The sequence below is a fragment of the Equus asinus genome, chromosome 4, assembly GCF_041296235.1.
Source record: "Equus asinus isolate D_3611 breed Donkey chromosome 4, EquAss-T2T_v2, whole genome shotgun sequence".
In the NCBI taxonomy this organism is placed as follows: Eukaryota; Metazoa; Chordata; class Mammalia; order Perissodactyla; family Equidae; genus Equus; species Equus asinus.
In genome coordinates this window covers 99,558,432-99,586,380 of record NC_091793.1, presented here as the reverse complement: position 1 = coordinate 99,586,380, position 27,949 = coordinate 99,558,432, and the positions used below count along the sequence as shown (strand labels likewise).

General features: G+C 39.8%; 1 protein-coding gene and 1 long non-coding RNA gene across 5 annotated transcripts in view; one reads left to right on the top strand and one right to left on the bottom strand.

Moving 5' to 3' along the window:
* The window catches only part of DAPL1 (death associated protein like 1), a 92,019-nt gene that overhangs the window by 4,817 nt on the left and 59,253 nt on the right, over positions 1-27,949 (bottom strand). The window contains exons 1-4 of one of the 3 annotated variants that reach the window (XM_044768864.2): positions 16,222-16,370; positions 15,610-15,726; positions 6,565-6,634; positions 3,590-3,650 (exon numbers count right to left, since the gene is read on the bottom strand). In XM_044768864.2, coding sequence (XP_044624799.1) covers positions 3,590-3,650; positions 6,565-6,634; positions 15,610-15,640 — 162 coding nt within the window. In that variant the 5' untranslated portion in view covers positions 15,641-15,726; positions 16,222-16,370. Of the gene's footprint in view, positions 1-3,589; positions 3,651-6,564; positions 6,635-15,609; positions 15,727-16,221; positions 16,375-27,949 lie in introns of those variants that run through there. The other 2 variants (XM_014859485.2, XM_070507811.1) reach the window with 2 other exon arrangements.
* The window catches only part of LOC139045193 (uncharacterized), a 35,872-nt gene continuing 34,364 nt past the window's right edge, over positions 26,442-27,949 (top strand). For both annotated transcript variants that reach the window (XR_011503089.1, XR_011503088.1), the window contains exons 1-2: positions 26,442-26,541; positions 27,106-27,228. This is a non-coding gene — a long non-coding RNA (uncharacterized lncRNA). The remainder of the gene's footprint in view (positions 26,542-27,105; positions 27,229-27,949) is intronic.

Below are 27,949 nucleotides of genomic sequence, written 5' to 3'. Positions count from 1 at the left end.
GTTCGGAGAAACTTCACAGCTATAGTCAAATTTAACTTTCAAAAGTGTCCAGAGAATTAATATATTTGGCAGTATCATTCTCTATTACTCTCTGCCTTAAAGACAAAAAAATTAAGTAAACCATAAATCTCAGAGGAGCTATGTGACCTCTAGAAGGTCAGACACCTCTAAGGAGTAGGTGGAACTTGGTCTAAGACTGGTTTTCCCAGATTTTTAGCCAAGAGAGCTTTTGGGGTTACATAACCCCTTTTCCACAGGAATACCACATTATGTGGCCTGTCACTGGGCAACACAACTCCTCATTATTTAGGGCTGGAAGAAGTGGGAAGGGCTGGCTGGGGAAGTAGCGAGGAAGGGAGAAAGGCAGTGGGGACAGAGGTCTGCGTCCAGGAAGGAGTTGGGGAAACAGTGGGAGGGGAAATTTTAGGCTGCTTTCCACTTCCAACCTTTTGGGGATTGTTTTTCAATCTCCCAGATCTTAAACTCTAGGTTGGTTTTAAAGTAGGGTATGCAGAGATGAATAGCATATGGGCAGAAATTTCCTGCCATGATTGAAAGATTGACGAGATCCTATGAATAGGGCTGTATGCTCACTGTCTTAGTTCTTAAATTGGTATGAGAATTAACATGGGTTCTTGGAACTAGACATAATTCTAGCTGAGGACATGGATAAATGTTAATAAATGCAGGGGACGTGACCCTCATTTCTGCTACTGTATTTCTTCTGGCCATTTGTATATTGTTAGGTCTTCATGACAATGTATATTGTGGGGGGATCACTGCAATGCGGGTGAAAATTTATCAGCAGATATCTATATCTATCTTTCTTAATCTTTTATATGTCTTTAATTTTTTTGTATGAGGCTTATAGTTTATGCCTTTTTTTCATTTTTAAAAATTAAGGTATAATTTATCAACAGTAAAATATACCCTTTTTGGTGTATAGTTCTATGGGTTTTCACAAGTACTTCAGTCTGTGACCATGCTGACAATCAAGACATAGAACCATTTCATCACCCCCTAAAATTCCCTCCTGTCACTTTGTGGTCAACCCCTCCTCTCACCTCCAGCTCCTGACAACCACTGATCTCAGCAGATCTATTTTTTAAAAGACATTTAAAAGTCTTTCTACCCCAGGTTGACCTTTACTATGAAATCCTATTGTGCTTCAGGTTGAATTATGGATTCAGGAAGGATTTTTCGTAGTGTAAGGAAACATGTGGATCCCACCAGCTTCCATATTCAAGATAGTCCCTTATGGTCATCTCGGGATTTGATTTTGTTGCTGGCCTGTTCTCCTTCACCTGAGATTCCAAGTGATGCCCTGAGGATATCTGCCTGGGACTAGAAGCTAACACTTACTGAGGCTAACTGCATCTGGCTTTAACTAACTGCATCTAGCTCTGTGCTAAGATTTTGCACATAGTTGTACCTTCATTTTATTTTTCTAATTATCTCTGTGAAGTGGATACTATTTTTCTTCTTCTTTTTTTTTTTTGAGGAAGATTAGCCCTGAGCTAACTCTGAGGCCAATCCTCCTCTTTTTGCTGAGGAAGACTGGCCCTGAGCTCACATCTGTGCCCATCTTCCTCTACTTTATATGTGGGACACCTACCACAGCATGGCTTGCCAAGCAGTGCCCTGCCTGCACCCGGGACCCGAACCGGTGAACCCCGGGCCACTGAAGCAGAACGTGCAAACTTAACTGCAGTGCCACCGGGCCAGCCCCTGAAGTGAATACTATTAACCACATTCCCATTTACAGATGAGCAAACAGAGGCACAGAAGAGTGAAGAAACCCGCCCAAGGACACATAGTGAGTAAGTGACAGAACCAGTATAAGACCTAGGCCTCTGGTGGCTGATGCCAGAACTCGTTTTAACCAGGAATCTATGCAGTCTTAGCCACAGTCCTACTCCAGCAAACACTTGAGCTAACTGTTCAAGTTTTTAAAAAATAGGTACAGTTGCTGTTAAAAATATCTGTAACAGCACACCATCTCAATGTCTTCTTATGGTTTCCAAAAACAACTTACTATCATTGGCGTCGTTATTTGATTCTTCTTTTTATCTTTGAAACAAAGAAATGATATTTTTAATTGAAAGGGGAAGAAGCCCTGTATGTCAGAAACATATGCAAAATGTCTATAAAACCAATACAGACTGCGCCATGCCTAACGTACAGCATAAGCAACCTTACTGACTGCTCTCTGTAAACATTTGATTTGGGGTTGACATATATTCTAGAGGAAGGTGTCTATTCCATCCAGTTCCACTTACAGCTGTGGCATTCTCTTGCCCTTGAGGAGATGTGTTTAGTAGACAGGAGCAAGAGAACAGGAGATGCAAGGGTGAGCAGCTTGTGTTGCCCGGGGGGCATCACCCATCCCTGCCCTTCTTGAAAAGCCAGGAAGGCAGAGTCAGTTAAGACCTCATCTCAAATCTGTTTGATGGGAGAGTCAAGCCCCCTGCCTTAGAAGGCTCTGTTGTGATAGCCTATAGTCGAGATCCTGCCTTGTATGAACTGCCCTGCAATCTCCCATGGGCTTCAGACATACCTTCTCATTTTACTGCCATAAAACCAATGCTCCCAACCAGACCAGGCACTGTTCTAAAAACTTCATGTGTAGGAACTCATTTACTCCACACAACAGCTCTGTAAAGTATATATTTTGCCTTATCTCCATTTTATAAATGATGACTCTCAGGAGCAGGATAAGTAACTTGCTCGAGGTCATACAGACAGTTAGTGGAGGAGCCAGTGCCAAATGGGGGCCCCAGAAGTCTAGCCACACAGTTTCTGCTCTGAACCTTTTCAGACTCCTGATTTAGGCAGTAACACCAAGTCTTCCTCTTTCAAAGGGTACCCAGACCCATCCCTTCGATAAATGTGGGCACCTTAAATACAGCGTATCTGCTCCCTAGAAGTAGATTAAAGACCCTTGCTCAGGTCACCTACAAAATTTAAAAACCAACCATTGAATCCAAAACCAAACCACTGTCTATCTGGTAAGAGTTTTCTGAGTTTCTTGAGTTACTTAGAAGAAATTCAAGATATGGAAATAAAAATAGCAATGGTCAACCACCTTTATAAACAGACTTTCCTGGATAAACCCAGCCAGTCCCCAGCCTTCCTCCAGCCCTAAACTGTGCAACTCCCCACCACCCGCCCTCACACCTCAAATCAAGCATTTCATTACGGGAATGCAGTGATGGGGAGGAAGGTCAGAAACTGCTGAATTCCCAACGCACAGGCTGCCTTTTTATAAAAACATGCCAACATTTCCAAGAACTGTTTGGGATGGCAAAGCAAAGTTCTGCCAATTTAGTGTCATGATTCTTGTTTTATCTTCTATCTTATTTTTGAAATGATTTATGAAATAGACACTAGGAATTTGGGAGAAACAGCTTTTTTCACCAAAACCTCTTTGAGTTCCTCAGACTGAGAGCAGATCCTTTCACAAGGACATCAAACCCCTGAGTTGGAAAACCCTCAGTGGTCATCAGCTCATTCAGCCGTGCAGCCTCCTCTGATGGGCAAATTCAAATTGACAGGGAGCATCACGTGGCTGGCCTCACCCATGGCTCACCTTCTCCAGTGTGTCATTCAGGGCATCCATCGCCTGTACTTTGGCAACATTTGCAATGGCACTGTGAAGACGAAAAGAAATTTCATATAGGACCTGAAACCCTTTCCACTAAAGAGGCTAAGTGGTTTATACAGAGGACTGTCTACTTGGCCTTTACGCTTTCACTCTGCTTGACAACACCTAGAAGGCAAAAAGTCCTGCCTCTCTGCACCCACCTGCTGTAACAAGCTTCGTAGGTCAAGTTATTACTATTATTATTACTTTTTAAACTTTCCATTGAAGTATAGTATATATGCAGAAAATTACACATAATATCAGTGTAGAGCTTGTTGAATATTCACAAACTTAAAGCATTAGTCAAACCAGCTGCCCTATGGATAACCACTACCCTGACTGATAGCCCCACAGATTTGTTTTGACTCTTTTGTCCTTCATAAAATGAATCAGACAGCATGTACTCTTCTGTGTCTGGCTTCTTTTTCTCAGGCCAAGTTATTTCGTAGGAGAGTCTCAATCAGGGCTGAGCCTGCAGTACAATTTCCTGAAGGAAACTCTGCACTTGGCGTATTTTCTTTTTCTGGATGGTCTGTGTTGGTTAGTAGAAGTTATTAAAAGATGGACAAAGACGGATGATGCTTAGAAATTTATTTCCTGTGATATATTTTTCTAAAGCTGTTCTCCCAGAAGATGTAAGGAGAGGTGTTAGTCCGTGAAAACGAGGCACTCACATCCCGTGCGTACATTCACGAAGCAGGTGTAAACGGGGAGGTGAGTGTATGGTGGAGCTAATGTCGATTCAGCTTCACGGCCTCTCGCTGCTCAGGCTCCTTCCAAGGGCCTGGGAGGGGCCCTAGCCATTTCATATTTGTAATTTTTTTATTATTTTTCTTTAAAATGGCCCCCAAATTGTATAAGCTTCAGGCCCCACATACCTATATTTGCCTCTGGCAGATAGGGCAAAAGAGAGAGCTATTTCTTGCTGTTTAAGTTGTGTAGCAGTCCAATTCCCATCTTTTAATGACTATTAGAAAACAACTGAGTTTTTTAGGATTGTCTCAATCACCACATTATTACTCTCTGGGCAACTCCCCTTTCTGCATTTTTTTTTTTTTAAAGATTTTATTTATTTATTTATTTTTTCCTTTTTCTCCCCAAAGCCCCCCAGTACATAGTTGTATATTCTTCGTTGTGGGTCCTTAGTTGTATATTCTTAGTTGTGGCATGTGGGACGCTGCCTCAGCGTGGCTTGATGAGCAGTGCCATGTCCACGCCCAGGGTTCGAACCAACGAATCACTGGGCCTCCTGCAGCGGAGCGTGCAAACTTAACCACTTGGCCACAGGACCAGCCCCCCCTTTCTGCATTTTTCAGCTGGTGTTAGAATTAACAGTAAGTCCCCATTTTCTGAGGTGCAGAGAAATGAATGACTTGTCTACTGCCGTCAACCAGAAGGTTATTTCCAAGCCATGACTCTTAAGCTCCTGAGCCCCTGGCCCAGGCACGTTCACCAGTGTCACAATAAACAGGGTTTATGCTCGAATCAGGTTTTGGTAACAGAACAGGCTTTTGAAATTAACCAGCTTGCAATTCAACAACAGTCTGGGAGCATTTCCAGAGTGCTTCCTCTATTCTAGGAGCTGTCCTGGAGGCTGGGCCAGAAGAGAAATAATATGTGACCCCTACTTTTGAGGACTTACAGCTTGGCTTTCATTATGTGGTGGTGATTTTCTGATATCAGAAGAAAGAAAAATTGCTAAAGGGGCAAATGACTATTTCATTTTAAAGTAGAAAAATTCTTCAAGAAATTTCCTTTCCAGGGGCTGGCCCCGTGGCCGAGTGGTTAAGTTTGCGCGCTCTGCTGCAGGCGGCCCAGTGTTTCGTTGGTTCGAATCCTGGGCGCGGACATGGCACTGCTCATCAAACCACGCTGAGGCAGCGTCCCACATGCCACAACAAGAAGGACCCACAACAAAGAATGTACAACTATGTACCAGGGGGCTTTGGGGAGAAAAAGGAAAAAAATAAAATCTTTACAGAAATTTCCTTTCCAGAAATTTGGAAGAAAACTTTAAAAGTGATCTAAAAATAATTTTTTATGAAAGAGCCAGGGAAATTCCATAGTCTATTTCCCTCTACATTCTCTTTCGGAGAGTTATAATTTTATCTCTTAAGGACCTACCTTGAGCATCTTCTAATCCACTCCTTTTGAATCACCTATCAGCTCATCTATGGAAACCATCCTGAAGTTAACAGTCTCTGAAGCGCCCATTACACTACTTGGAGAAGTCATTTTCACAAGTTTCTTTCTTTTTGAGTGCACTCATTTTCCTTAACCACGGCATAGAGTGGTTGGGCCATTTGCGCACCCCTTCCATCCCCCAGCTCTCTGCTTAGCTCCAGGAATAGCTCAATGTGTCAAGGTTATGACAGAAGGAGCAGGGAGAAACCAACCTCAGCATCTGCATGCCTTCTGGCTATGCCAAGTATAGTGGCCATTATTTTCTAAATAATTGAGTGATGAATTTAAAACAACAAAAAAAATGCACTTATTTTTAATTCAGGAGATTTGCTTCAGCAGAAAGCATATTACGAAAACAGGGCCAGCCAAGGGACAATACTTCAAAGGCTAATGTGAAAATAGGATAAAGGGACATGGGTCAGCTTTGGATGCATTAAAGACTGGGTGTCTTAGGAACAAGGCAGCTGGGCTGACTGCAGAGCGCAGGAGGGCAGGTGGGGATAGTGATGGGAGCCAGAGAGAGTCCTCCAGATGGTGGCCACCTTTCACTTACAGCCCCCCGTGTCACCCCAGCCCTCCCCCCTCCCCAGCTACTGGCTGCCTCTAATCTCGGTTAGCAGATGTCTAGGGAGCCTTGGTTTGTCCTAAAATACAGGGAGGCCTCTGACTTCTGGAAGCAGAGCCACTCAAAACCCCTCGGAGTGATGAAGGAGAAGAAATTAAGAAGAAATCCCTACCTTGTTTTGGTATGTTTCTCCAAGATGCCGATTTCTTGTTTTTTGGAAATTCTCATTCCTCCAGCTTTTACTATAAACAAACAAACATCAACATGGGAGTCATGGTTAGAACAGCAAGGGAAGGCTTGCTTTGTTATTCAAGGTATGAATTTAGGTTTGAAAGGAATTTTAGAACCTACTTTTTAAAGATCTAACCTTTTATCTAAAATAACACAATAAAAAGTGACCCTGAAATAGTGTAATATGAGAAAAAATATTATTTCAGTTACAAGAAAAAATATTAATTCGGGTAAACAGGTAGGGTTAGGGAGAAGGGCTGAGGTCTGCTTGTGTTGGGATCGGGGGAACTGGGGCTGAAAAGACAGCAGGTTACACCTTCGATTTGGGGAGAATAACAATACACTCCCTTAGGCGTTTTCACTGAAAGATGCTTTTTCTTGTTATCAAACCAATTACATTCTTCATGATAGCAACCGACAATTACAATGTGACCCCCCTATTTTCCCACAAGATTAAAGTTTGTGCAAGGCTTGCAATTTTTTTTCAACCAAAGCTTTTAGAAGTCAGATTCTGAGAGATGAGCCAAAAGTCAGGGTGTGCAGTGATAACAAGCATTTAATTCAAGAGAGATGCTTCTGACCTCACCGGATACCCACCTTCCGTCCCAGACCCCAAACCTTGGATATTGGCCAAACTCAGATGTTCTAATGAGTAATTAAACCGCATTAATAATCCTGCCATTCAAAAGATCAATTAGTGTTAATCAGGCTACAGATGACCTAACAGCATTTCAAGTGTTTGACAATGTCAGATGAAATCAACTTTTGCAAAGGAACAACCCATTTCAGATTGCAAGTCAAAGCAAATACTTTTTTCTGTTCCCAGGAAATTTGCACATCTAAAATCTGACGAGCTTAAATGAGAAAAAGCTAAATGGACATTGATTTGTTTGAACCTATTAATTCTTTTTATGGAAATGTCAAACTGGCAATTTTCTAAATTTCCAATAAAGTGAAAAATAAGGAAAATATTTTCTATTTCTCAATGCCCTTTTGAACTGACTTGTTCAGTTCTTTTAAAATTATTCATTTGATTATGTAATACATGCATAAAACACACAATTCATAACGCGTGAAAAGGTCTGCAGTCTCTCTCCTACAATTTTTTTCCAGCCCTCTAGTTCACGCCCCTAGATTCTGCTAATGTTACGTTTCCTATGCATTCATCCACAGATACTCTGTCCATGTACCTACACATTATTTTTAAATGGCCGCATAAGATACGCATTGTTGTGCATCTTGTTTGTTTAGGTTTTTCATTCAATCACATATTTTGGAGTAAGTTCCATATCAGTATATACATATTTATAAAAATACGTCCTTTTTTTGACATCTGCTTTAATATTTCACTCTACGAACATTCTGTGTTTACTTAACCAATTCCCAATGTTGGACATTTCAGGTGTTCCTCATATTGCTATCACAAACAAGGCTGCAATGAATATCTTTTTATATACATAGTTTTGCACAAGGGCAAATATATCCTTGGGATACATTCCTATAAATGACCTTATTACTTCTTAAGAGTATGTGTATTTGGAATTTCGTTAAATTTTGCCAAATTGCCCTTTGCAGAGGTGGCAACAGTTTACAATCTCACCAGCTATGTTGACAGCAACAATGCAAGCTAGAAAACGTTTGGTTTTGTCAACCAATAAGTAAAAAAAAAAAAGTACTTCGTTCTTCTTACATTTTATTAAAGGTTGAGATTTTTCTGTTTTAGAAGCCATTTGTATTTTTCTTTTAATGAACTGTTCAAGTTTTTTGTCCATTTTTTTCTGTTGGGTTGCCAGTCTTTTTCCTATCTTTTTTTTAATGATTTATAGGAGCTCTTTGTAAGATGCATCACAGACATAAAATATAAAATATTTTACCAGTTACTGCCTTTTTTGTTGATGATGTTTTTGCCAGGCAGAAATACGTTGTTTTTGCGTAAACTTGTCAATCTTTTATGGATTTTGTATCACTAAGAAATTCCCCACTCTGTTTTAAAACATACTTCCCCATTTCTTCTAGAATTTTTGTTTCATTTGTATAATCAATCTTTGATCATATACTTAAATCCTTGATCCTTCTAGAATATATTTTGTGTAAGTTGTGGAAGCACGCCAGATTTTCTTAGATGATTCTGAAAATATTGAAAAATTCACCTTTTCTCTAATGATTTGATATGGCATCTTTATTGTACACTAAATTCTCATATGTTTATGTGTGTACATACGTATGCATGTATATGTGTGGGTGTATACATATGCATATATATTTTTTTTTGTGGCTACTTCTGGACTTTTATTGTGTTCCATTAATCTCTCTGTTTATATGCCATTACAACTCTATTTTAATGACTGTAGTATTATATTTTAATATCTGATAGAATTAGTCCTCCTTTGCTACATTTCCTTTGCAGGCTTTTACTAGCTATTCTTACTTATTTTTCCATATGAATTTTAGAATCAGTTTGTCAATTACCTCCAAAAAATTCAGTTGGTATTTTTTTAATGGTCTTGCTTTAAATTTATAGTTTTTTAAAGGGAAAATATATATTTTATCTTCCTACTGACTCTTTATTCAAGAACATGGTGTGCTTTTCCATTGTTTACATCTTCTTTTGGGTTCTTATGTAAGTTGTTTATGTAAATCTCACACACTTATTATTAGATTTGTTCCCTAAGCATTTTATCTTTGTTGTTGTTGTTGCTATTGTAAATGGGTCTATTCTTCCATTTTAACTCTAATAGATTTTTTTTTAAAGATTTTATTTTTCCGGGACTGGCCCAGTGGCGCAGCGGTTAAGTTTGCACGTTCTGCTTCGATGGCCAGGGGTTCGCCAGTTTGGATCTCAGGTGCGGACATGGCACAGCTTGTCAAGCCATGCTGTGATAGGTGTCCCACGTATAAAGTAGAGGAAGGGGCTGGCCCCGTGGCTAAGTGGTTAAGTTCACAGGCTCTGCTTCAGCGGCCACGGATGTTAGCTCAGGGCCAGTCTTCCTCAGCAAAAAGAGCAGGATTGGCAGCAGATGTTAGCTCAGGGCTGATCTTCCTCAAAAAAAAAAAAAAAGATTTTATTTTTCCTTTTTCTCCCAAAGCCCTCCCGGTACATAGTTGTGTATTGTTAGTTGTGGGTCCTTCTAGTTGTGGCATGTGGGACACTGCCTCAGAATGGCTTGTTGAGCGGTGCCATGTCCACACTCAGGATCCGAACCGGCGAAACCCTGGGCCACCAAAATGGAGTGCACGATCTTAACCACTTGGCCATGGGGCCGGCCCCAGATTTTTGTTCTTATATTCATATCATTGATTTTTATACGCAGATCTTATTGAGTTCTCTTATTGTTTATAACAGGTTTTTGTTGATTCTCTTAGGTTTTCCAGGTAAAAAAATTATATAACCTGCAAAGAATTATAATGTTACTTCCTCTAGAATAACATTAAATAGTGGTGATGGTAGACATCTTTATCATCCTAATTTTAAGGGACTGCTTTTAGTGTTTTCCCATTAAACATGATGTGTACTTAGGTGGATATACATATATATACACACAAAGGTATATATATATAATGTATATATATTCATATATATATTTCATCATGTTAATGAAATATCCTTCTATTATTATTTCATTGAGCTTAAAAAGTATAAATACATGTTGAATTTTATCAAATGCCTTTTTAGTATACATGGATATGATCATATGGTTTTTCTCCTTAATGTGGTTGATTATATTAATAGATATTAGTATACAAAGATATATTAATGGATATCTTTCTATCAAACCATTCTTGGATTCATGGAATAAACTCCAGTTGGCCATTTTAAATCATCAATAATTTTTTTTATTGATTATAAAAGCCTCTCACTAGAATTTTGTAACATTAGATGCAGTGTAGGAAAAAAATGCTATTTTCATACATGGGCTGCTTTAAATTCATACACACACACATATATATTTGAAAAAAAGGCATACAAAGTAATAAGCAACAGAAATAAAATTACATGGAAACATATTCTGAACAGCCAGGGAATACAGAGGTGAAATAAATCAAGGGATGGATGGCTTTTTTTGGAAGACAGGAGCATGTGCCTGTGTGAAGGGGGTGGTGTTCAGAGCACTTTTGGCTCTTCTGCCAAGAGGAATCAAATAGGAGGTCTATGACCTGGGCCTTCCATACCCCTCCCAACAGTAATTTTCTTTGACAAGTGCTTTTTAAATATGGAGCGCTGTAATGATTTTCTTACTAAGTGTCCCTTTTCTTTTCCCTGATGCTATTGTTTCTACACATTTTCTTCCACCTGGACTGATTATTATCATTAACTATGGAAGCAAAGTTATTATAGTTAAAATAAGCAATAGTTAAAAATGAGAAGACTTTTGGAGTGCTGAGCTCTGTGCCACTCATTTGAGAGGACACTGACAATCTAGAGAATGTCCAGAGGAGAGTGACCAGAGCGGAGAAGGGAGCTGTGTCACATGAGGAACTAGGAAATCTGGAAAGATCACTTCTGAAGAAGCAAAGACTCAGGGGAACTTAGCGTGCCCTCTTCAAAGATCTGAGGGGCTGTCATGTGGAGGAGGAATGGTTTCTGGTGAGGAACTGTTATGTAGGGTCAGAGAGCTCTAGCCTTCCTGAGCTCTGCGACCTTGAGCAAGATACCTAAACCCCTCTGAGACTCAGTATCTGCATTCTTCAATAATACTGATTGTTTAGGTTGCTCTAGAGAATAGAGGTGACATATGCACCTGGTACATGGTAGGCACTTAATAATTAGTAGTTATTATTGTTTATATTTATTTTATGATGTTCTAGAGGAGAGTATGAAGACCAAAGCATGAAGTTCCAGAAAGGCAGAGTCTAGCTACATGGCACAGTTTGTGTCATTCAAAGTGAAGTGGATTGCCTGGTACAATAGCATGGCCTTTGCCTCAGTGTATTAAAGTAAAGAAAAGAAGTCTACCTACCATGGATATCTTAGGAGGATTTGGGGGAATTTGGTAGAAGTGGAACAAGATGATCTTTATTATAAAGTCCTTACTGTGATTCTGACTCTTCCCGTCTACCTCCAAAGGAAAAATCTATCACTTCCCTTCCTTTGGAAAGAATATACGGCGTTTACCAGAGAAACAAATGCCAAAAGAAATTTTAAAAAAGTGCAACTGTGGGAATTCTTTATTCTTAAGAACAATAAAGCAGAGATATTTGAGGAGAGATTAAAAATCTTTCCAGAAGTTTCCTAATTTCATCTAGGAGTCTTTGAATCCTCTCTGGTATAGGCTGTGGGCTCTAACTGAGTGATTTAGGAAGCATAAGTAAATCACACCTTGGATTTCCACAGTTCTTGTACCAAACTTGTGGTGGGTAATCTCACTTGGTCAGCCATATACCATAGAAAGAAACAGAAGTAATGTCGCCACACTATAGATAGATACACTGCGATATAGATTAAAGCTTTCAACATTGGGGTGACTGAACCAGATGGAACTAGTTTGTGGGAGGGTCATCTTCAAAGCTCTGCTAGGAATACTGGTCACACTGGTTTCCTGGGATCTAGACAAACCATCATAAATAAATATTTGCAATCCAACAGAATCAGATTCTTGCCCACTTTGCTTATACCAGATAGGTCTGACTCATGAGACCTCTTTGAAGTCCCACTGTATTTAAATTAGTTCATTTAAATTTGTAATCATTTACATAAGTCCATGTTTAGGACTATATTGTCTTTTGAATCTTTGTAGAAGGACCAGTTGGAATTTGGTAAAGTAAGATATGAACTTATCTAACATTTTAACAAGCCTATGAGTACAAATACATCAGGTAAGACTTCAGGTCATTTTAATAAGCAAAATGAACTAGATGTAAAAAGGGTAAAAGAGAGAGATGCTCTTTTGGATAGTTTCATTAGAAAATCTAAATTTATGTGGGAAAATGAAACTTTGCTTTCCTATCTCTGAGTAAGTGTTATACTCTGTGGTCGCTTTTGTAGTTTATAATTTTTCAAAAATAGACTCTTGATGGGCCGGCCCCGTGGCAGATTGGTTAAGTTCATGTGCTCTACTTCAGCAGCTCAGGGTGTCGCTGGTTCAGACCCTGGGCATGGACATGGCACCGCTCATCAAGCCACACTGAGGTGGTGTCCCACATGCCACAACTAGAAGGACCCACAACTAAAAATATACAACTATGTACCAGGGGGCTTTGCGGAGAAAAAGGAAAAATAAAATCTTTAGAATAAAAAAAAACAAAAGACTCGAGTTTAGAATGCTATATAATAATTTTCAAGTTAATATTTTCCAGACATTTTGCACAGTTTTTGTAGAGGGTAGTCGAGATAAAGACAGACAAAGCTGCAAGAAAAATTAACCTTTTTTACTTCGCTAATCAACGGAGAATGTATGTGAAAAAGCTGACCAACACGAAGGTTTGTGCACACTCTGCCTTGTGACTTAGAACTTCTTTTTGGAGTTAACTAAAAGGCTAGATGTTTGAAAAATGCTCACCTTGCATTTACAGTCGATTTTTCAGCAAATTTTAAGCTGCCAATCAAGACCCAAAAGACTCTCATCAGGAAAAGGTCGTGGAGCAAGGAGAGAGGGCTTTGGCATGAGGCCCACTATATTTCCAAATTTCAGCCCCACTGCCCACCAGCTATGTGACTTTGGGCAAGTCCCTCAACCTTGCTGACTTTCAGCTGGCTCCTCAGTGAAACAAGGATGATGGCAGTCATCAGTCTGCAAGGCTGTTGCTGTGTCTAGGAGGCTCTGTGCAGTGCCCGGTGCCCAGCCAGCAGTGAGCGAATGGCAGCTGCCATTGCCATCAGCAAATCCCTGCCCCCGTGATGTTTGGGGTGGTGGGTCTCAGCACCTTTCTCTTCAAACCTCAGATCAAACCACAGATCAATCCCCATAAATTGACTTGAGCAGACTGGAGTTGAGAGAATTAAGCCTTTGGCGTTTGTTTTTAATAAAATGATACTGGCCCTTATGCAGCTATGATTTTCCCTCATTTTCTGCATTAATTTCACACTTGGGGATCACTCCCCAAATTTCCCTCTCTCTTTAATGAGCCAGAAAACTGATTCTCTCTGGGAGTTCGGTGGTGACCCCTCTGATAGCTCTGATTCATTTGACTTAAACCAAATTAAAAAGTGTAGAGAATATAGAAAAACTCACGACCTACTCTCTTCCTAGTTCATCATGTACTTGGCTTCCCCGGATCACCTTCACCTCACTCATTTTTGGCTATTCATGTAATAGGGATCTTATAAAATTGAGAGCGAGGCAAATTGAAAAAGCAGAGCATCCAAAGCTCAGCTTACTGGATCCCAGGCCACCTCATGTTTAATGTAGTCTTGTTTCACTGCATAAATTTATAACCAAGGCTACCAGAGGTGCAATATATTACATTAATATACATGAAAGAAAAACCGCTAAGCACTCATCACGTAGGTGGGGAAAGTTACAGCTGGCTGACTTTTGAGTGGTTTCATTTTTAACTATGATGGGGGCAGGCACATGTATCTTTTCCACGGCAGTTCCTTCTGTTCTTGCCACTGCAGTAGTGCCTAACGCGGCCCTCACACATAAGGAGGTCTTGCAATTTGGGAGGACGATTTCTTCTGACAGCTGTGTGTTTTACCAGGCCTTCATTTTAAGGAGATTAACTTTTGTATGCCAGGTACCTTACATAGGTTATCTCCTTTAATCGTCATAACAACCTTATAAGGTCCATGTTATTTATTACCCACTGTTTTTGAGATGAGAAAACGGAGGCTCAGAGATATGGAATGAAAGCAGGGTTTAAACCGAGGTCTCTCTCATTCCAAAGGCCACGTCAGATCCTTCCCACCGTGTCGTCTGTTTCCTACTTTCAAGGCTCTATATATTGCTTTAAAAAAATCAGGTGAAGATTTAATGGAATTCTGGCAACAAATGATTTTTGTTCCATAAATAAAATTTTGCGCCCCAGCAAACTGGTTCAGACTTAAAATATGTGGCAAGACAAGCTGAAGGCTGAGGCTTCTTTGTTCCCTTGTTCTCAGTGGGGAGGCAAAATCTGCCTTCATCTCCATTCTAATTATCCCAAACCTCTTATCTGTAGTGTCACAGTTCATAATAATTAATTGTCATGCCAGAGGCATTGTGACATGCTTGATGGAGTCATGGTGTGCTATGTACACAGAGTAATTAGCAATCGTTAGTGGTGCGACAGAAAGTTCCTGGCGGTTTCATTCAAACTTTCATTTGGCTAAGTTTATCTCTGTGTTCTTTGAACATAAATGTAACTTAGCAAATCAGGTTTTTTTTTTTTTTTTTTAGCAAATCAGGTTTTAACTGTTTTATGAAGGATTGGGGTGGAACTGGTGGAAAGAGAATGGTGTTCTTTTTACTTTTGTCTTTCTCTTTGCAATGAGCCTCTCTTCTAATAATTTGCATATATAGTTCCTGACCATTAGTTAGCACCATTAACTTTAAATACAGATAATGTTAAATATTGCTAAATCCAATTACAAATATCAAATGTTAGGAGTCAGCCAAAGGAGATGCGGGCATGGTGCCCAGACCTGAAAACTCAGAATTAGTAGTCAGAATTGTGACTCTTTTCAGCTGGGCTGCCTACCAGAAAGTCACTGAATCCCTGTGTCTGTTTTTCACACTTTGCGGAGGTCATACCCGCCATCACCCCCTGCAGCAAAGACGATGGAAATAACCTTGGCTTAGAGTGCCAAAGAATTATCCCAATAAATAAATTTAGTCAATGAAGAAAGGCAAGAACAAAGGAGTCAAGCTTTAGAGATCTTTCTTAAGGAAAAAAGAAGGCTGGCAGTTGAAAGAACACGAAATTGGCTGAAAGCATGCCTGCATGCTTCAGCCAATCTATGTGAACACATGGTTAAGTACAGTAAAACTAACTTCCATATTCCAGAGAGCTGATATGAATAACATAGGTAAAAATAAAAAAGCAGAACTGTGGATACTTTGCAAAATACCTTGAAAGCTACCTTCTCCAGTCAGCCCCATCTGATACTTGGGTCCTTATTCAAAAGTGCTCCTCAGCGTGTTGACAGGCAAATTACATCACTGGTAACACTGCCCAACCCCACAGCCTGAGGAGGGAGAGAGAAATATGGTTGCTGTCCTCGGTGTGGAAGCTGGTTTGCCTGACCATGAAGTCAGATGACGTACAGGCATCTTGGGAAGATGGTCTTAGGGCTGGAACCTCTGGGGAGGAAGGTTTCCCTGGCAGTAAATCACCTTCCAGGTGTGGATGTGTCACTCCTAACCTACAGCCAGAGAGGAAATGTCCAACCTCCCTACCTACCCCTTTCCACAAGCACTGAATGCCTTGTCCTCCCATATATAACAAGGGTTTAATTCAACTGGGGCCTGACGAATCCCCAGGTGGTGTTATACACAAGCACAGAAGGATCAAAGACTTAGGAGAAAATCAGGCTGCACGAAGTTAAAGTAACAGCAGGAGGTTGCGAACCTCCCCTCTGTTGGGGCACCTCTGTTGAAGGCTAAGATGGAAGGAGGGGTGGCAGCAGCAGCAGCAGCGAGGCCTTGCTCTCTGCAGGACAGAGGGCAGGTGGGCAGCCTACCTGCAGGAGGATGCCCCCCTTTCAGCGGGAAGGGCAGGACTTGCACTTCATTTGCCATAGTGCCTGCCAGTGCCAGTGCCAGTGCCGGTGCCGGTGCTCTGGAGGCTGCGTGCCAGCTGTGGCTGCCCCACTGCACCCTGGCTTTATATGGGCGGGGGGCGGGGCCCCTTAAGGGCGTTGCTGAGCAGCAACAGGGCTTGTCACCTAGCTGTCTGGGAACCTGCATCTCCTTGGCAACTTTTCCCTTAGAAGAAAACTTTCTTCTTATTCCCTTCATCTGAGAAGGCAAGGGAGATGGCTAAGGCAACTCTTATTTTCTTTCACAGGAGGAAAGCTAGAGGATGAAATTCTGTGGAATTCTTTTTCTCTCCAACTATTCATCCATTAAGTATACATGGCAATGTGACAGGCTCTTTGTCACATACTGGCATGACAAAGAGGGCAAGACAAGATCTTTGCTTCAAAACATCAGTAGTCTTTCTGAAGAGGTATTATAAAACAAAGCGCTAGGGCTTTGTCCCAGTCTTTGCAATTGTAAGCATTTACACTAAGAAAATAATTGGAGATGTGTATAGGGATTTCTGCACAGGGGTGGTAATCATATATTTCGTGTTCTTTTCTTTTTTTTTTTTTTAGTATTGATTGGAATCAACATAAACATCCCAAAATAGAGAGGGATAGTTAAATAAATTAAGATATAGCCATAAGAGGGGCCGGCCCAGGGCTGAGTGGTTAAGTTCGCACGCTCCACTTTGGCGGTCCAGGGTTTCACTGGTTCAGATCATGGGCGCGGACATGGCGCCACTCATCAAGCCACGCTGAGGCAGGGTCCCACATGCCACAACTAGAAGGAGCCACAACTCAAAATATGCAACTGTGTACCGGAGGGCTTTGGGAGAAAAAGGAAAAATAAAATCTTAAAAAAAAAAAAAGACATAGCGATGAGAGTACTATGTACACATTTACAAATCATGTTTTCAAATAATATTTAATGATGTGAAAAATATTCATGAAAAGATAGTGAAAAAGTAGGTTAGAAACCAATAGATGGAAATTTTGTTTAAAAAAGTACAAATTTAAGCTTAGACATTATTGTATCTCCAGTAATGATCAAAGTTTAACATATGGCAGGTACTTAGAAATAGCTCTTTGTTCCTCAGTGCAATGAAAAACTTCTGCTCTTCCAAAAATATTGTTCAGAAAATGAAGGCCAGCTACAAACCAGGAGAAAATATTTGTAGAACACATTTCTGATAAATATTGGCATCTAGACTATATAAAGAATACCTACAAGTCAATAACAAACAACTCACTTAAAAAATGAGCAGGGGCTGGCCCCGTGGCCGAGTGGTTAGGTTCGCATACTCCGCTGCAGGCGGCCCAGTGTTTCGTTGGTTCGAATCCTGGGCGCTGACATGGCACTGCTCATAAGGCCACGCTGAGGCAGCGTCCCACATGCCACAACTAGAAGGACCCACAACAAAGAATATACAACTATGTACCGAGGGACTTTGGGGAGAAAAAGGAAAAAATAAAAATAAAAACAATAAAATCTTTAAAAAAAAATGAGCAAAAGATTAAAACAAAAACTCCACAAAGTAGAGACATTGACAAAAAATAAGCATGCTAAAAGCTGCTCTACATCATTAATCCCATAGGGAAAAGCAAATTAAAACCACATTGAAATACACTACATGTGTATTAGAATGGCTCAACTTAAAAAAAAGAAAGGGAAAATATAAGATATTCGCAAAGATGCGCAGCCACTGAAACTCTCATACATGGCTGGTGGAAAGGCAGATCGGTAAAGTCACTTTGGAAGTCAGTTTTCCAGTTTCTTACAAAGTTAAATGCAAGTTTACTTGACTAACAATCCAATTTCTAGGAATTTCCCCCAGAGAATGAAAACATATGTACACACAAAAACCTGTATACAAATGTTTATGACAGCTCTATTCATGATTGCCCAAAGTGGGAAGAACCCAAAAGTCCATCAAGTGTAGAATGGATAAACAGGTTGTGGTATACCCATGCAGTGGAATAGTACTCAGCAATAAAAAGGAATGAACAGATACACATAACATGGATAAATCTCAAAAGCATCATGCTAAATGAAAGAAGTGGGACCAAAAAAGCTACTTTCTGTGTAACTCCATTTATGTGACATTCTTGAAAAGTCAAAACTATAGGAATAGAAATCTGATCAGTGATTGCCTGAGGAGAGGGTGGGAAGAGTAGTTTGACCACAAAGAAGCAGGAGGGGACTTTTTGGGGCTGATAGATACGTTCTTTGTCTTCATTGTGGTGGTGATTACATTCATCATACACCACCTATATATCATATAAAAATGGTAAATTTTACTGTATGCAAATTATACCTCAGTAAACAACAATGAAATCTATTGTTAAATAAATGAATGAGAATACTCCAAAATGTTGAGTGGTTATCTATTGGTGGGAGTATTACCTGTTGATATTTTTGTTTGTTTGTTTTGTGAGGAAGATTGGCCCTGAGCTAACATCAGTTGCCAATCTTCCTCTTTTTGCTTGAGCTAACATCTGTGCCAATCTTCCTCTACTTTTTATATGGGACATGGCCACAGCATGGCTTGATGAGTGGGGTGTAGGTCTGCACCTGGGATCCAAACCCATGAACCCCGGGCTGCCAAAGGGCAGCACGCAACCTTAATCATTATGCCACTGAGTCGGCCCATAGCTGTTGATTTTTATATCTTCTCTTGGTTTTCCTGTATTACTTTTTAAATCAATAAAAATCAACAAGACACCCAAAGTAAAGGCAACAAAAGCAAAAATAAACAAGTGGGACTACATCAAACTAACTTCTAAAAGTCTCACCCAACGAAGGCAACATGCTATTACCTTTTAAATGGGCTTGTAAACCTCATTTTAAGAAAGGCATCAGTCTAGTTAACTGCAGTGGGAGAGTAGTTTATGCCAGGACCAAAGTATTTGGAATTGTGCTTAGTAATGCTAAAAGCCTAGTAAAATGGCTTCTCACGATGTCGAGGTTGCCAGACAGGTTTTCTCTTTTAATGAAAGGATGATACAACATTAAAGACATTAATATTTCAAAATTATACATGTTCAGGGCAGCACTTTCTTCGTTTAATTTGCGTGTGATGAGCCATTATTACCTTCTTCATGCACACATATTTTTGCAGTGTGCATCTCATTTTTATATTTTACTTTTTTCTATTAAAATTATTTACATGTTGCATCTAATGCCCAGTTCTGAAAGTACGAGAAATCTATGTCAGAAATCGTGGGCAAGAAAGCTAACCAGGATGGGGATGGCTGTCACATGGTGGGGCAGGTTAGAGGAAAGCCCCCTTCAAGGGGCCCTGTGCCTGTTTGGTAAGGTGCCTGTGGGTTTTCAGTGCCTGCCTGGGGTCACCAGCTTCCTTTGCCTGTTTTTAAAATGTAGCCTGCCTTCCTGTCTTCTCTGTCACCAAAACACTGGAGCTTTCCTAGTTTTTTAATTCCTAGTATTCTTTTTAAAATTTTTTTTTAAGATTTTATTTTTCACTTTTCTCCTCAAAGTCCCCCGGTACATAGTTGTATATTTTTAGTTGTGGGGCCTTCTAGTTGTGGCATGTGGGACGCCACCTCAGCATTGCCTGGTGAGCGGTGCCATGTCTGCGCCCAGCATCTGAACTGGCAAAATCCCGGGCTGCTGAAGCAGAGCCCGTGAAGTTAACCACACGGCCACAGTGCCAGCCCCAAATTCCTCGTATTCTTTAGCAGGAAGCTTGTGCTGTCTTCTCTCTTCATTTTCTGGACGCAAAACAAAGAATTCGGAGATGTATGTAGGGATCTTTCCTTTCAGTTACCACACAGACACACACCTTTGCAGATGGGGAATTTCCCTCGCAACAAGTCTTGATTCTGTGTGCAGAATGGCATATGACATAGTTTTGAAGTTAGTCAATCTTGATAATAAGGTAAACAGTGAAGAGTATACTTTCTCTTGCCTTAGGCCTTGAAGTTTTAGTGGTGGGTGTTAGAGCAGAGGCAAATAGTCTTCATTAGAAGATAATAGTAGCCATTTGTTTATAGAAGCACATGTGAGGAGATTCGTGAAAACACTCATTTCTGCAACTCTCACCTTCTATAAAGTAAAAATTTATTTGCCCCATTTTACAGGTGAGAAAAGGCCATAAAAGGAGATAAAGAGGCAAATTAAACATTGTAAAATGTCAGAGAAATGATTGGAAGCTGCTATTGATCCATTTTGGCCCAATCTTTATTATTGTCCAGGAGATTGACACACCCACCAAGCAACTGAAAAGCCATACTGGGAATCTGGATAACATACGGATAAGAAAACAGCCTGAGAGCAGCACACCCTCTGAGCAGCAGATGCTAATAATAGGTTATAGGTCACAGGGATGAGTGACCCTTCCAGGTGTTAGAAAGTTTCAGGTACCAAAGATTCTGAAAGGACTTCCAGCTGTAGCCACACTGGGCCATGGGAAAGAGATGCCTTGAAAGGTCACCAGTCACTGATTTTTGTGGGCCAGTGTTTGATTCCATCTGCTCTGCTGATGGCGTCCCACCCTTCCTGCCCAAGGTTGTCCTTCCTTTTCCTGTTAGAAGAAAAACTAGAGCTGGAAATTCATAGCGGATATTTTCACTGTATAGTCATCCCTCAGAGATTTTTTGCTAGTTCGGTTCCAGACCACCACAATAAAGCACATGTTACAATAAAGCAAGTCATGCAGATTTTTTGGTTTCCCAGTGCATATAAAAGTTATGTTTACACTACACTGTAGTTTATTGTGTGCAATAGCATTATATCTAAAAAAACAATGTACGTATCGCAACTTAAAAATACTTTATTGCTAAAAAATGCTAACCATTGTCAAGCCTTCAGCAAGTCATTATCTTTTTGCTGGTGGAGAGTCTTGCCTTGATGTTGATGGCTACTGAATGATCAGGCGGTGGTTGCTGAGGGTTGGGGTGGCTGCGGCAATTTCTTAGAATAAAACAATAAAGCTTGCTGCATCAATTGACTCTTCCTTTCACCAATGATTTCCCTGTGGCATGTGATGCTGTTTGACAGCGTTTTACCTACACACTTTTGAAAGTAGAACTTCTTTAAAAATTGGAGCCAATCCTCTCAAACTCTGAAATTGCTTTATCAACTAAGTTCATGTAATATTCTAAGTTCTTTGTTGTCATTTCAACAATCTTCACAGCATCTTCCCCAGGAGTTGATTCCATCTCAAGAAACCACTTTCTTTGTCTATCCAGAAGAAGCAGCATCTCATCCATTCAAGTTTTATCATGAGATTGCAGCAATTCAGCCATATCTTTGGGTTCCACTTCTAATTCTTGTTCTCTTGCTGTTTCCAGCACATCTGCAGTTACTTCCTCTACTGACATCTTGAACCCCTCAAAGTCATCCATGAAAGTTGGGATCAACTTCTTCCAAACGCCTGTTGATGTTGATATTTGACCTCTTCCCACGAATCATGAATGTTCTCAATGGCATCTAGAATGGTGAACCATTTCCAGCAGGTTTTCAATTTACTTTGCCCAAATTCATCAGAGGAATCACTATCTATGGCAGCGATAGTCTTATGAAATGTATTTCTTAAATAATAAGGCTTGAAAGTCGAAATGACACCTTGGTCCCTGGGCTGTAGAGTGGTCATTGTGTTAACAGCCATGAAAACAACACTTATCTCCTTGTACACCTCCATCAGAGCTCTTGGGTGACCAGGTTCATTGTCATTGAGCAGTGATATATACATATATTTTTTTAAGTTTCAATCTTTATAAAAAATACATATGTACATATAGGCTGGAAAATGGTTCAGCAGGATGCCCCTCACAATGCTTCCATTGAGTTCTCTGGAGGCAATGATTATAGATAGTTCTTATTTTCTTTATAGTTTCCTGTGTTTTTTTAAAAAAATGCTTTTCCATTTTTTTTATTGAGGTTATGATAGTTTACAACATTGAGAAATTTCAGTTGTACATTTTTATTTGTCAGTCACCTTCTGGGTGTGCCCCTTCACCCTTTGTCCCCACTCCCTACCTCCCTTCCCCCTGGTAACCACTAAATAGTTCTCTTTGTCCATGTGTTTGTTTATCTTCCACATATAAGTGAAATCATACAGTGTTTGTCTATCTCTATCTGGCTTATTTAGCTTAACACAATACTCTCAAGGTCCATCCATGTTGTTGCGAATGGGACGACTTTGTCATTTTTTATGGCTGAGTAGTATTCCATTGTATATACATGGCATACCTTCTTTATCCAATCATCAGTCGATGGGCACTTAAGTTGCTTCCACATCTTGGCTACAGTGAATAATGCTGAAATGAACATAGTGGTGCGTAAGTCTCTTTGAATTGCTGATTTCAAGTTCTTTGGATAGATACCCAGTACTGAGATAGCTGGATCATACGGTATTTCTATTTTTAGTTTTTTGAGAAATCTCCATACTGTTTTCCATAGTGGCTGAACCAGTTTGCATTCCCACCAGCAGTGTATAAGGGTTCCCTTTTCTCCACAACCTCTCCAACATTTGTTATTTTTTTGTCTTGGTTATTATAGCCATTCTAACGAGTGTAAGGTGATGTCTTAGTATAGTTTTGATTTGCATTTTCCTGATGATCAGTGGTGTTGAGCATCTTTTCATGCGCCTATTGGCCATCTGTATATCTTCTTTGGAGAAGAGCATAAGATTTTGAAAGGAGTTTTTTTTCTGAGCAGTAGGTCTCAACAGTGGGCTTAAAATATTCAGTAAACAATGTTGGAAACACGTGCTGTCATCCAAGCTCTGTTGTTCTATTTACAGAGCACAGGCGGAGAGATTTAACATCATTCTTAAGGGCTCTAGGACTTTCAGAATGGTAAATGAGCATTGGCTTCAACTGAAAGTTACCAACTGCATTCGGCCCTAACGAGAGAGTCAGTCTGTCCTTTGAAGCTTTGAAGCCAGGCTTTGACTTCTCTCTAGTTATGAAAGCCCTAGATGGCATCTTCTTCCAATATAAGGCTCTTTCATCTACTTTGAAAATCTGTTGTTTGGTGTGTCCACCTTCATGAATTATCTTAGCTAGATCTTCTGGAGAACTTGCTGCAGCTTTTACAGCAGCACTTGCTGCTTCACCTTGCAGTTTTATGATATGGAGATTCTTTCCTTAAACCTCATCAACCAACCTCTGCTAGCTTCAAACTTCTCTTCTGCAGCCTCCTCACCTCTCTCGGCCTTCATAGAACTGAAGAGAGTTAGGGCCGTGCTCTGGATTAGGCTTTGGCTAAAGGGAATGTTGTGGCTAGTTTGATCTTCTATACAGACCACTAAAACTTTCTCCATATCAGCAATAAGGCTTTTTCGCTTTCTTATCATTTGTGTGTTCACTGGAGTAGCGCTTTTAATTTCCTTCAAGAACTTTCCTTTGCATTCACAACTTGGCTAACTGTTTGGCACAAGAGGCCCACCGGTTTGCGTATGTTGGCTTTTGACAGGCCTTCCTCACTAAGCTTAATCATTTCTAGTTTTGGATTTAAAGTGAGAAACGTGCAGCTCTTCCTTTCACTTGGACATTTAGAGGCCATTGTAGAGTTATCAATTGGCCTAATTTAAATATTGTGTGTCTTGGGGAATTGGGAGGCCTGAGGAGAGGGGGAGAGACAGGGGAATGGCCAGTCAGTGGAGCAGTCAGAAAACATACAACATTTATTGATTAAATTCGTTGTCTTATTGGGCACGGTTTGTGGCGCCCCAAAACAGTTACAACAGTAACATTAAAGATCATTGATCACAGAGATTGCCATAACAAATATAATAACGAAAGAGTTTGAAATATTGCAAGAATTACCAAAATGTGACACAGAGACACGAAATGAGCAAATGTTGTTGGAAAAATGGCACCAATAGACTTGCTCCACGTAGGGTTGCTGCAAACTTTCAATTTGTAAAAAATGCAATACCTGAGAAGCACGATAAAACAAAGTGAAATGGAATGAGGCATGGCTGCAATTGTTTTGTTTAGTCTATATCAGTTTATTTTAGTGCCTCGTTTCTTTTTTGGATTTCATTCAGTATCTTCTCTGTTGCTTCCCCATTACATGTGCTCTAGGTGGGGTGAGGGCCATGGGGGTGACTTCAGGGAGAAAATGTTCACTTGGTTCTTGGGCTTAAGGGAGTAAGACATGCTTGCCTGTGAGGGGCTTCTCTCAGTGCCACATGGGGTAGGGCAGTGGATTTCCAAGCCTGGGTATCCCTTTAGATGGATCCTAAGACCTGGTAGTCATGTGTTGGCCCCTTTTCCTCTGTAAGTCCCAACTTACTGTTGGGAAAACCCTCCGATTCAAGTACTTATTGTGTATCTCTGTATTGACAAAGCCTAATCTTAAATCTCCTAGAAATTAGTCATCTAATTTAACATTTCTGCAGATTTTTACATTTTCATTAATTGAACAGGTAATACATTCATGTAATTCAAAACTCAAATGATACGGAAGGGTATATAGTGGATCTATATGCCATTCCTTCCCTGATCACCTCCCTTGAAAGCTCCAGGTCTGCTCTCTGGGGCAACCAAAGTTATGGGTTTTCTAAGGTATTTTATACATTTAGGAGAAATTCAGAAATACATGTTTTTTCCTTTTTATAACACATATGGTAGTACACACATACATTATTGTGTACCTTATGTTTTTCAGTGACAGTATGTCTGATAGTTTCCTAATCAGACATAAATGCTTTGCTATTATTTAGTGATTTTATAGCCTTCCATTTTATGGATGGATCAGAATTTATTTTACCAGTGCCTTTCTGATGAAGAATTTAAATTGTTTCTAAGCATTTACTATTTCAAATAATGTTGCAGTGAATAATCTTGCACAAACACAACTTTGCCTGTGTGTGCCAGTTTATCTGTAAGCTAGATTCCTAGAACTAGAGAGCTGCATCGAAAGGTATGTGCACGTGTCATATTGATATTGCTAAGCCACCCTCCATAAAAGTGGGAGGGCAATTCCCACCAGAAATATGTGAGTGCCTTTCCCCCCACAATCTTGCCAATATTCCAACTTCTGATCTTTGTCAAGTTGACAGGTGAAAAATAGTATTTAATTTTATTTCTTTATTATAATTTGCATTTCTCTTAGTATGAGTGACACTAAACATTTTTTAATGTTTAAGACTCATTTGTGTTTTTTTTTGTTGTGAATTGTTTCTTCAGAAATTATGTTGATTCTTCTACTGGTTTGTTGGCATTTTGGTCACTTTTGTTATTGCTGCTTAAAAACTCTTCATATACTGTTATCAGTAGATCAAGCAAGACTTTGATAATTTTCTTGTTTAAATTAGAAAATACAAATAAATTATTGATGTATATGTCATAAATCTCCTCTAGATGAAATTTTATGTTTAATGCTATTACATATGCATTAAACAAAAACTTTTTATTATTGATATTTGCAAAAGTTTACAGAAGTAGAGAGAATAGTACGACAAAATTCCATGCACTCGTCACCCAGTTTCAGCAATTATTCACACATGGCCAATCTTACCTCATCTATAACCTCCTCTTGCTACCTCCTACCCCCACGCAAACTTCTCCTGCTTCTTAGACTATTTAGATGCAAAATCCCTGGTGTTATATAATTTCACCATAATGATTGATACTGTTTCAAAATGTTACTATAGTCTCCTAGGAAAAATTAATAGTCATTCTTTAATATCATCAAATATTTAGTCAGTATTCAAATTTGCCTGATTGTTTCATAATTTTTTCTTATAGATGGTTTGTTCACACCAGAATCCAAACCACTGGACACGCTGCATTTGGTTGGTAGTCTGTTAGGTCCTTTTTAAATCTATAGGTTTCCCTCCCTTAATTTTTTCTTGCAATTGTTGTTGAAGAAGCTGGGTCTGGAGTCCTGTAACTTGCCAAATTTTGCATTTTGTTGGGTTTATCGTATTGCTATTTAACACGTTTTCCTGTTCTCTGTATTTCCTGCAAACTGGTGCTTAGATCTGGAGGCTCATCTGATTCAGGGTTGATTCATCTTTTTGGCAAGTCTGCTTCAGGGGTGTGATTGTGCCTTTCCTGTTGAATCGTGTCAAGAGGCACATAAGTCTGGTTGTCTCTTGTTGTGTGATGTTGAGGTTGATCTGTCAGTTTAGCTGACATCCTGCGTTTAAAGAAAGTATTAGATACAGAAAACAAAACCTGTTTCTGTCTAGAAAATGAAGTGCCAAAGGAGAAACCCACAACCTCAGTTTGGGAGGAGAGAGCAAGCGATGTGGGGCGCTGACTTTCACACTGAACATGGTAAAGGGCTCAGAACACAATTGCCTTCTTTTGCTTCAAGTTTATGCTGTCTTACAGTGTCAAGATATGTTTGGATTTCAGGCATTTTTCTGCCTTCTTTTCCTTCTCGTTTGACTTCGAATAAGGATTTCTTCACCTTGCTTATTACATCTCATTTTTAAAAATGCTTCTGCCAGCTGCCTCTAAAATGTTAGTGAAAGTTTTGGGGGCTTGGAAAATGTCTTTCCAGGAGGTCTTGACAGCTGAAGTCTCAATTGTGATCACACTGGCTCTGTTTCTGAGTGACTCTTGCTCAGTCTGTCTTCCCTGTCTCTGAGCTTTCATTTACCTCTTCTCTCTACACTCCCTGGCTCTGCTCAACTCCCCAGCCTTCCATGACCCCATCAGTCTGTGAGATGCTCTTGCAATCAGCCCACTTTCCCTGTTCATAATGCTTCGTGGAGTTGATAAAGGAAATTTCATAGTATCCTGGATTTGAATGAATCCACAGTCCCCAAGAAGAACTTATTTAAAGAGAATCAAGTTTCCTTGTTTTGTGCTTCTTTTAAAACTGCATTTCTTCAGACAGGTAGCCCAGATGGTTTCTCAATGGAAAATGACTTTTCCCGAAGACATTCTACCATATCTGCAATGTTTCTAGTGCTTACACATTTGGGTGAATGAATATCAACTTCATGGTCATCTTGGGTAAGAGATAATTTTCTATTATTCAAAGGAAAGAGAAATACAACTGTGAATAATCGTATTTTCTGAGTGATTTCAAAATTCTCTCAATCCTGTTAGTTAATCTTATTATAACCATAAAAAATGACTTTCCCAAACATAGCTTATGATAATCCTGTTATGAAATACAAAGTGGTAAACTGATGAAATTATAAGCAAAGTCAGTTCTTTGAGAAGTTTCCACAGATGCCCTATTTTGAGCCTTCCCTTCCCTGCGGGTCTGAAAGAATTTGCAGTAATCTGTCTTCCAGTAAAAGATGTGTGGGATGGGGGGCGGACGAGCTTGGAATGGAGGCCCATGTGCTCTGTTCTCTCTTGGATATTGTGCTGTGGGTGTATGTGATGATTGTTGCACTTTAGAAATTGAAAAATTAATGAAAATCTGAAGACACTAACAGGCCTTGCAGAATTCGATTTCAACTGTCGCTAAAGAGAAGTTGTGAGAGAATACCCATTTTCCAAAAAGCATCTGTTCTTTAGTAGCATTGGTTGGCGATTAAAAATGAAGACACACGTATATATTAAAATTTTTATGGTATCTCATTAATAGATTTAGTCGATTATGTTACCCAAGAATTTGATTTCTGAATAAAAAACCTTTTTGAGGTAGATAATGATAAAGCAATTCCTTCTTTCCTATACAACCACAACTAATCATAGAGGTTTAAAAAAATAGTCCATTTTA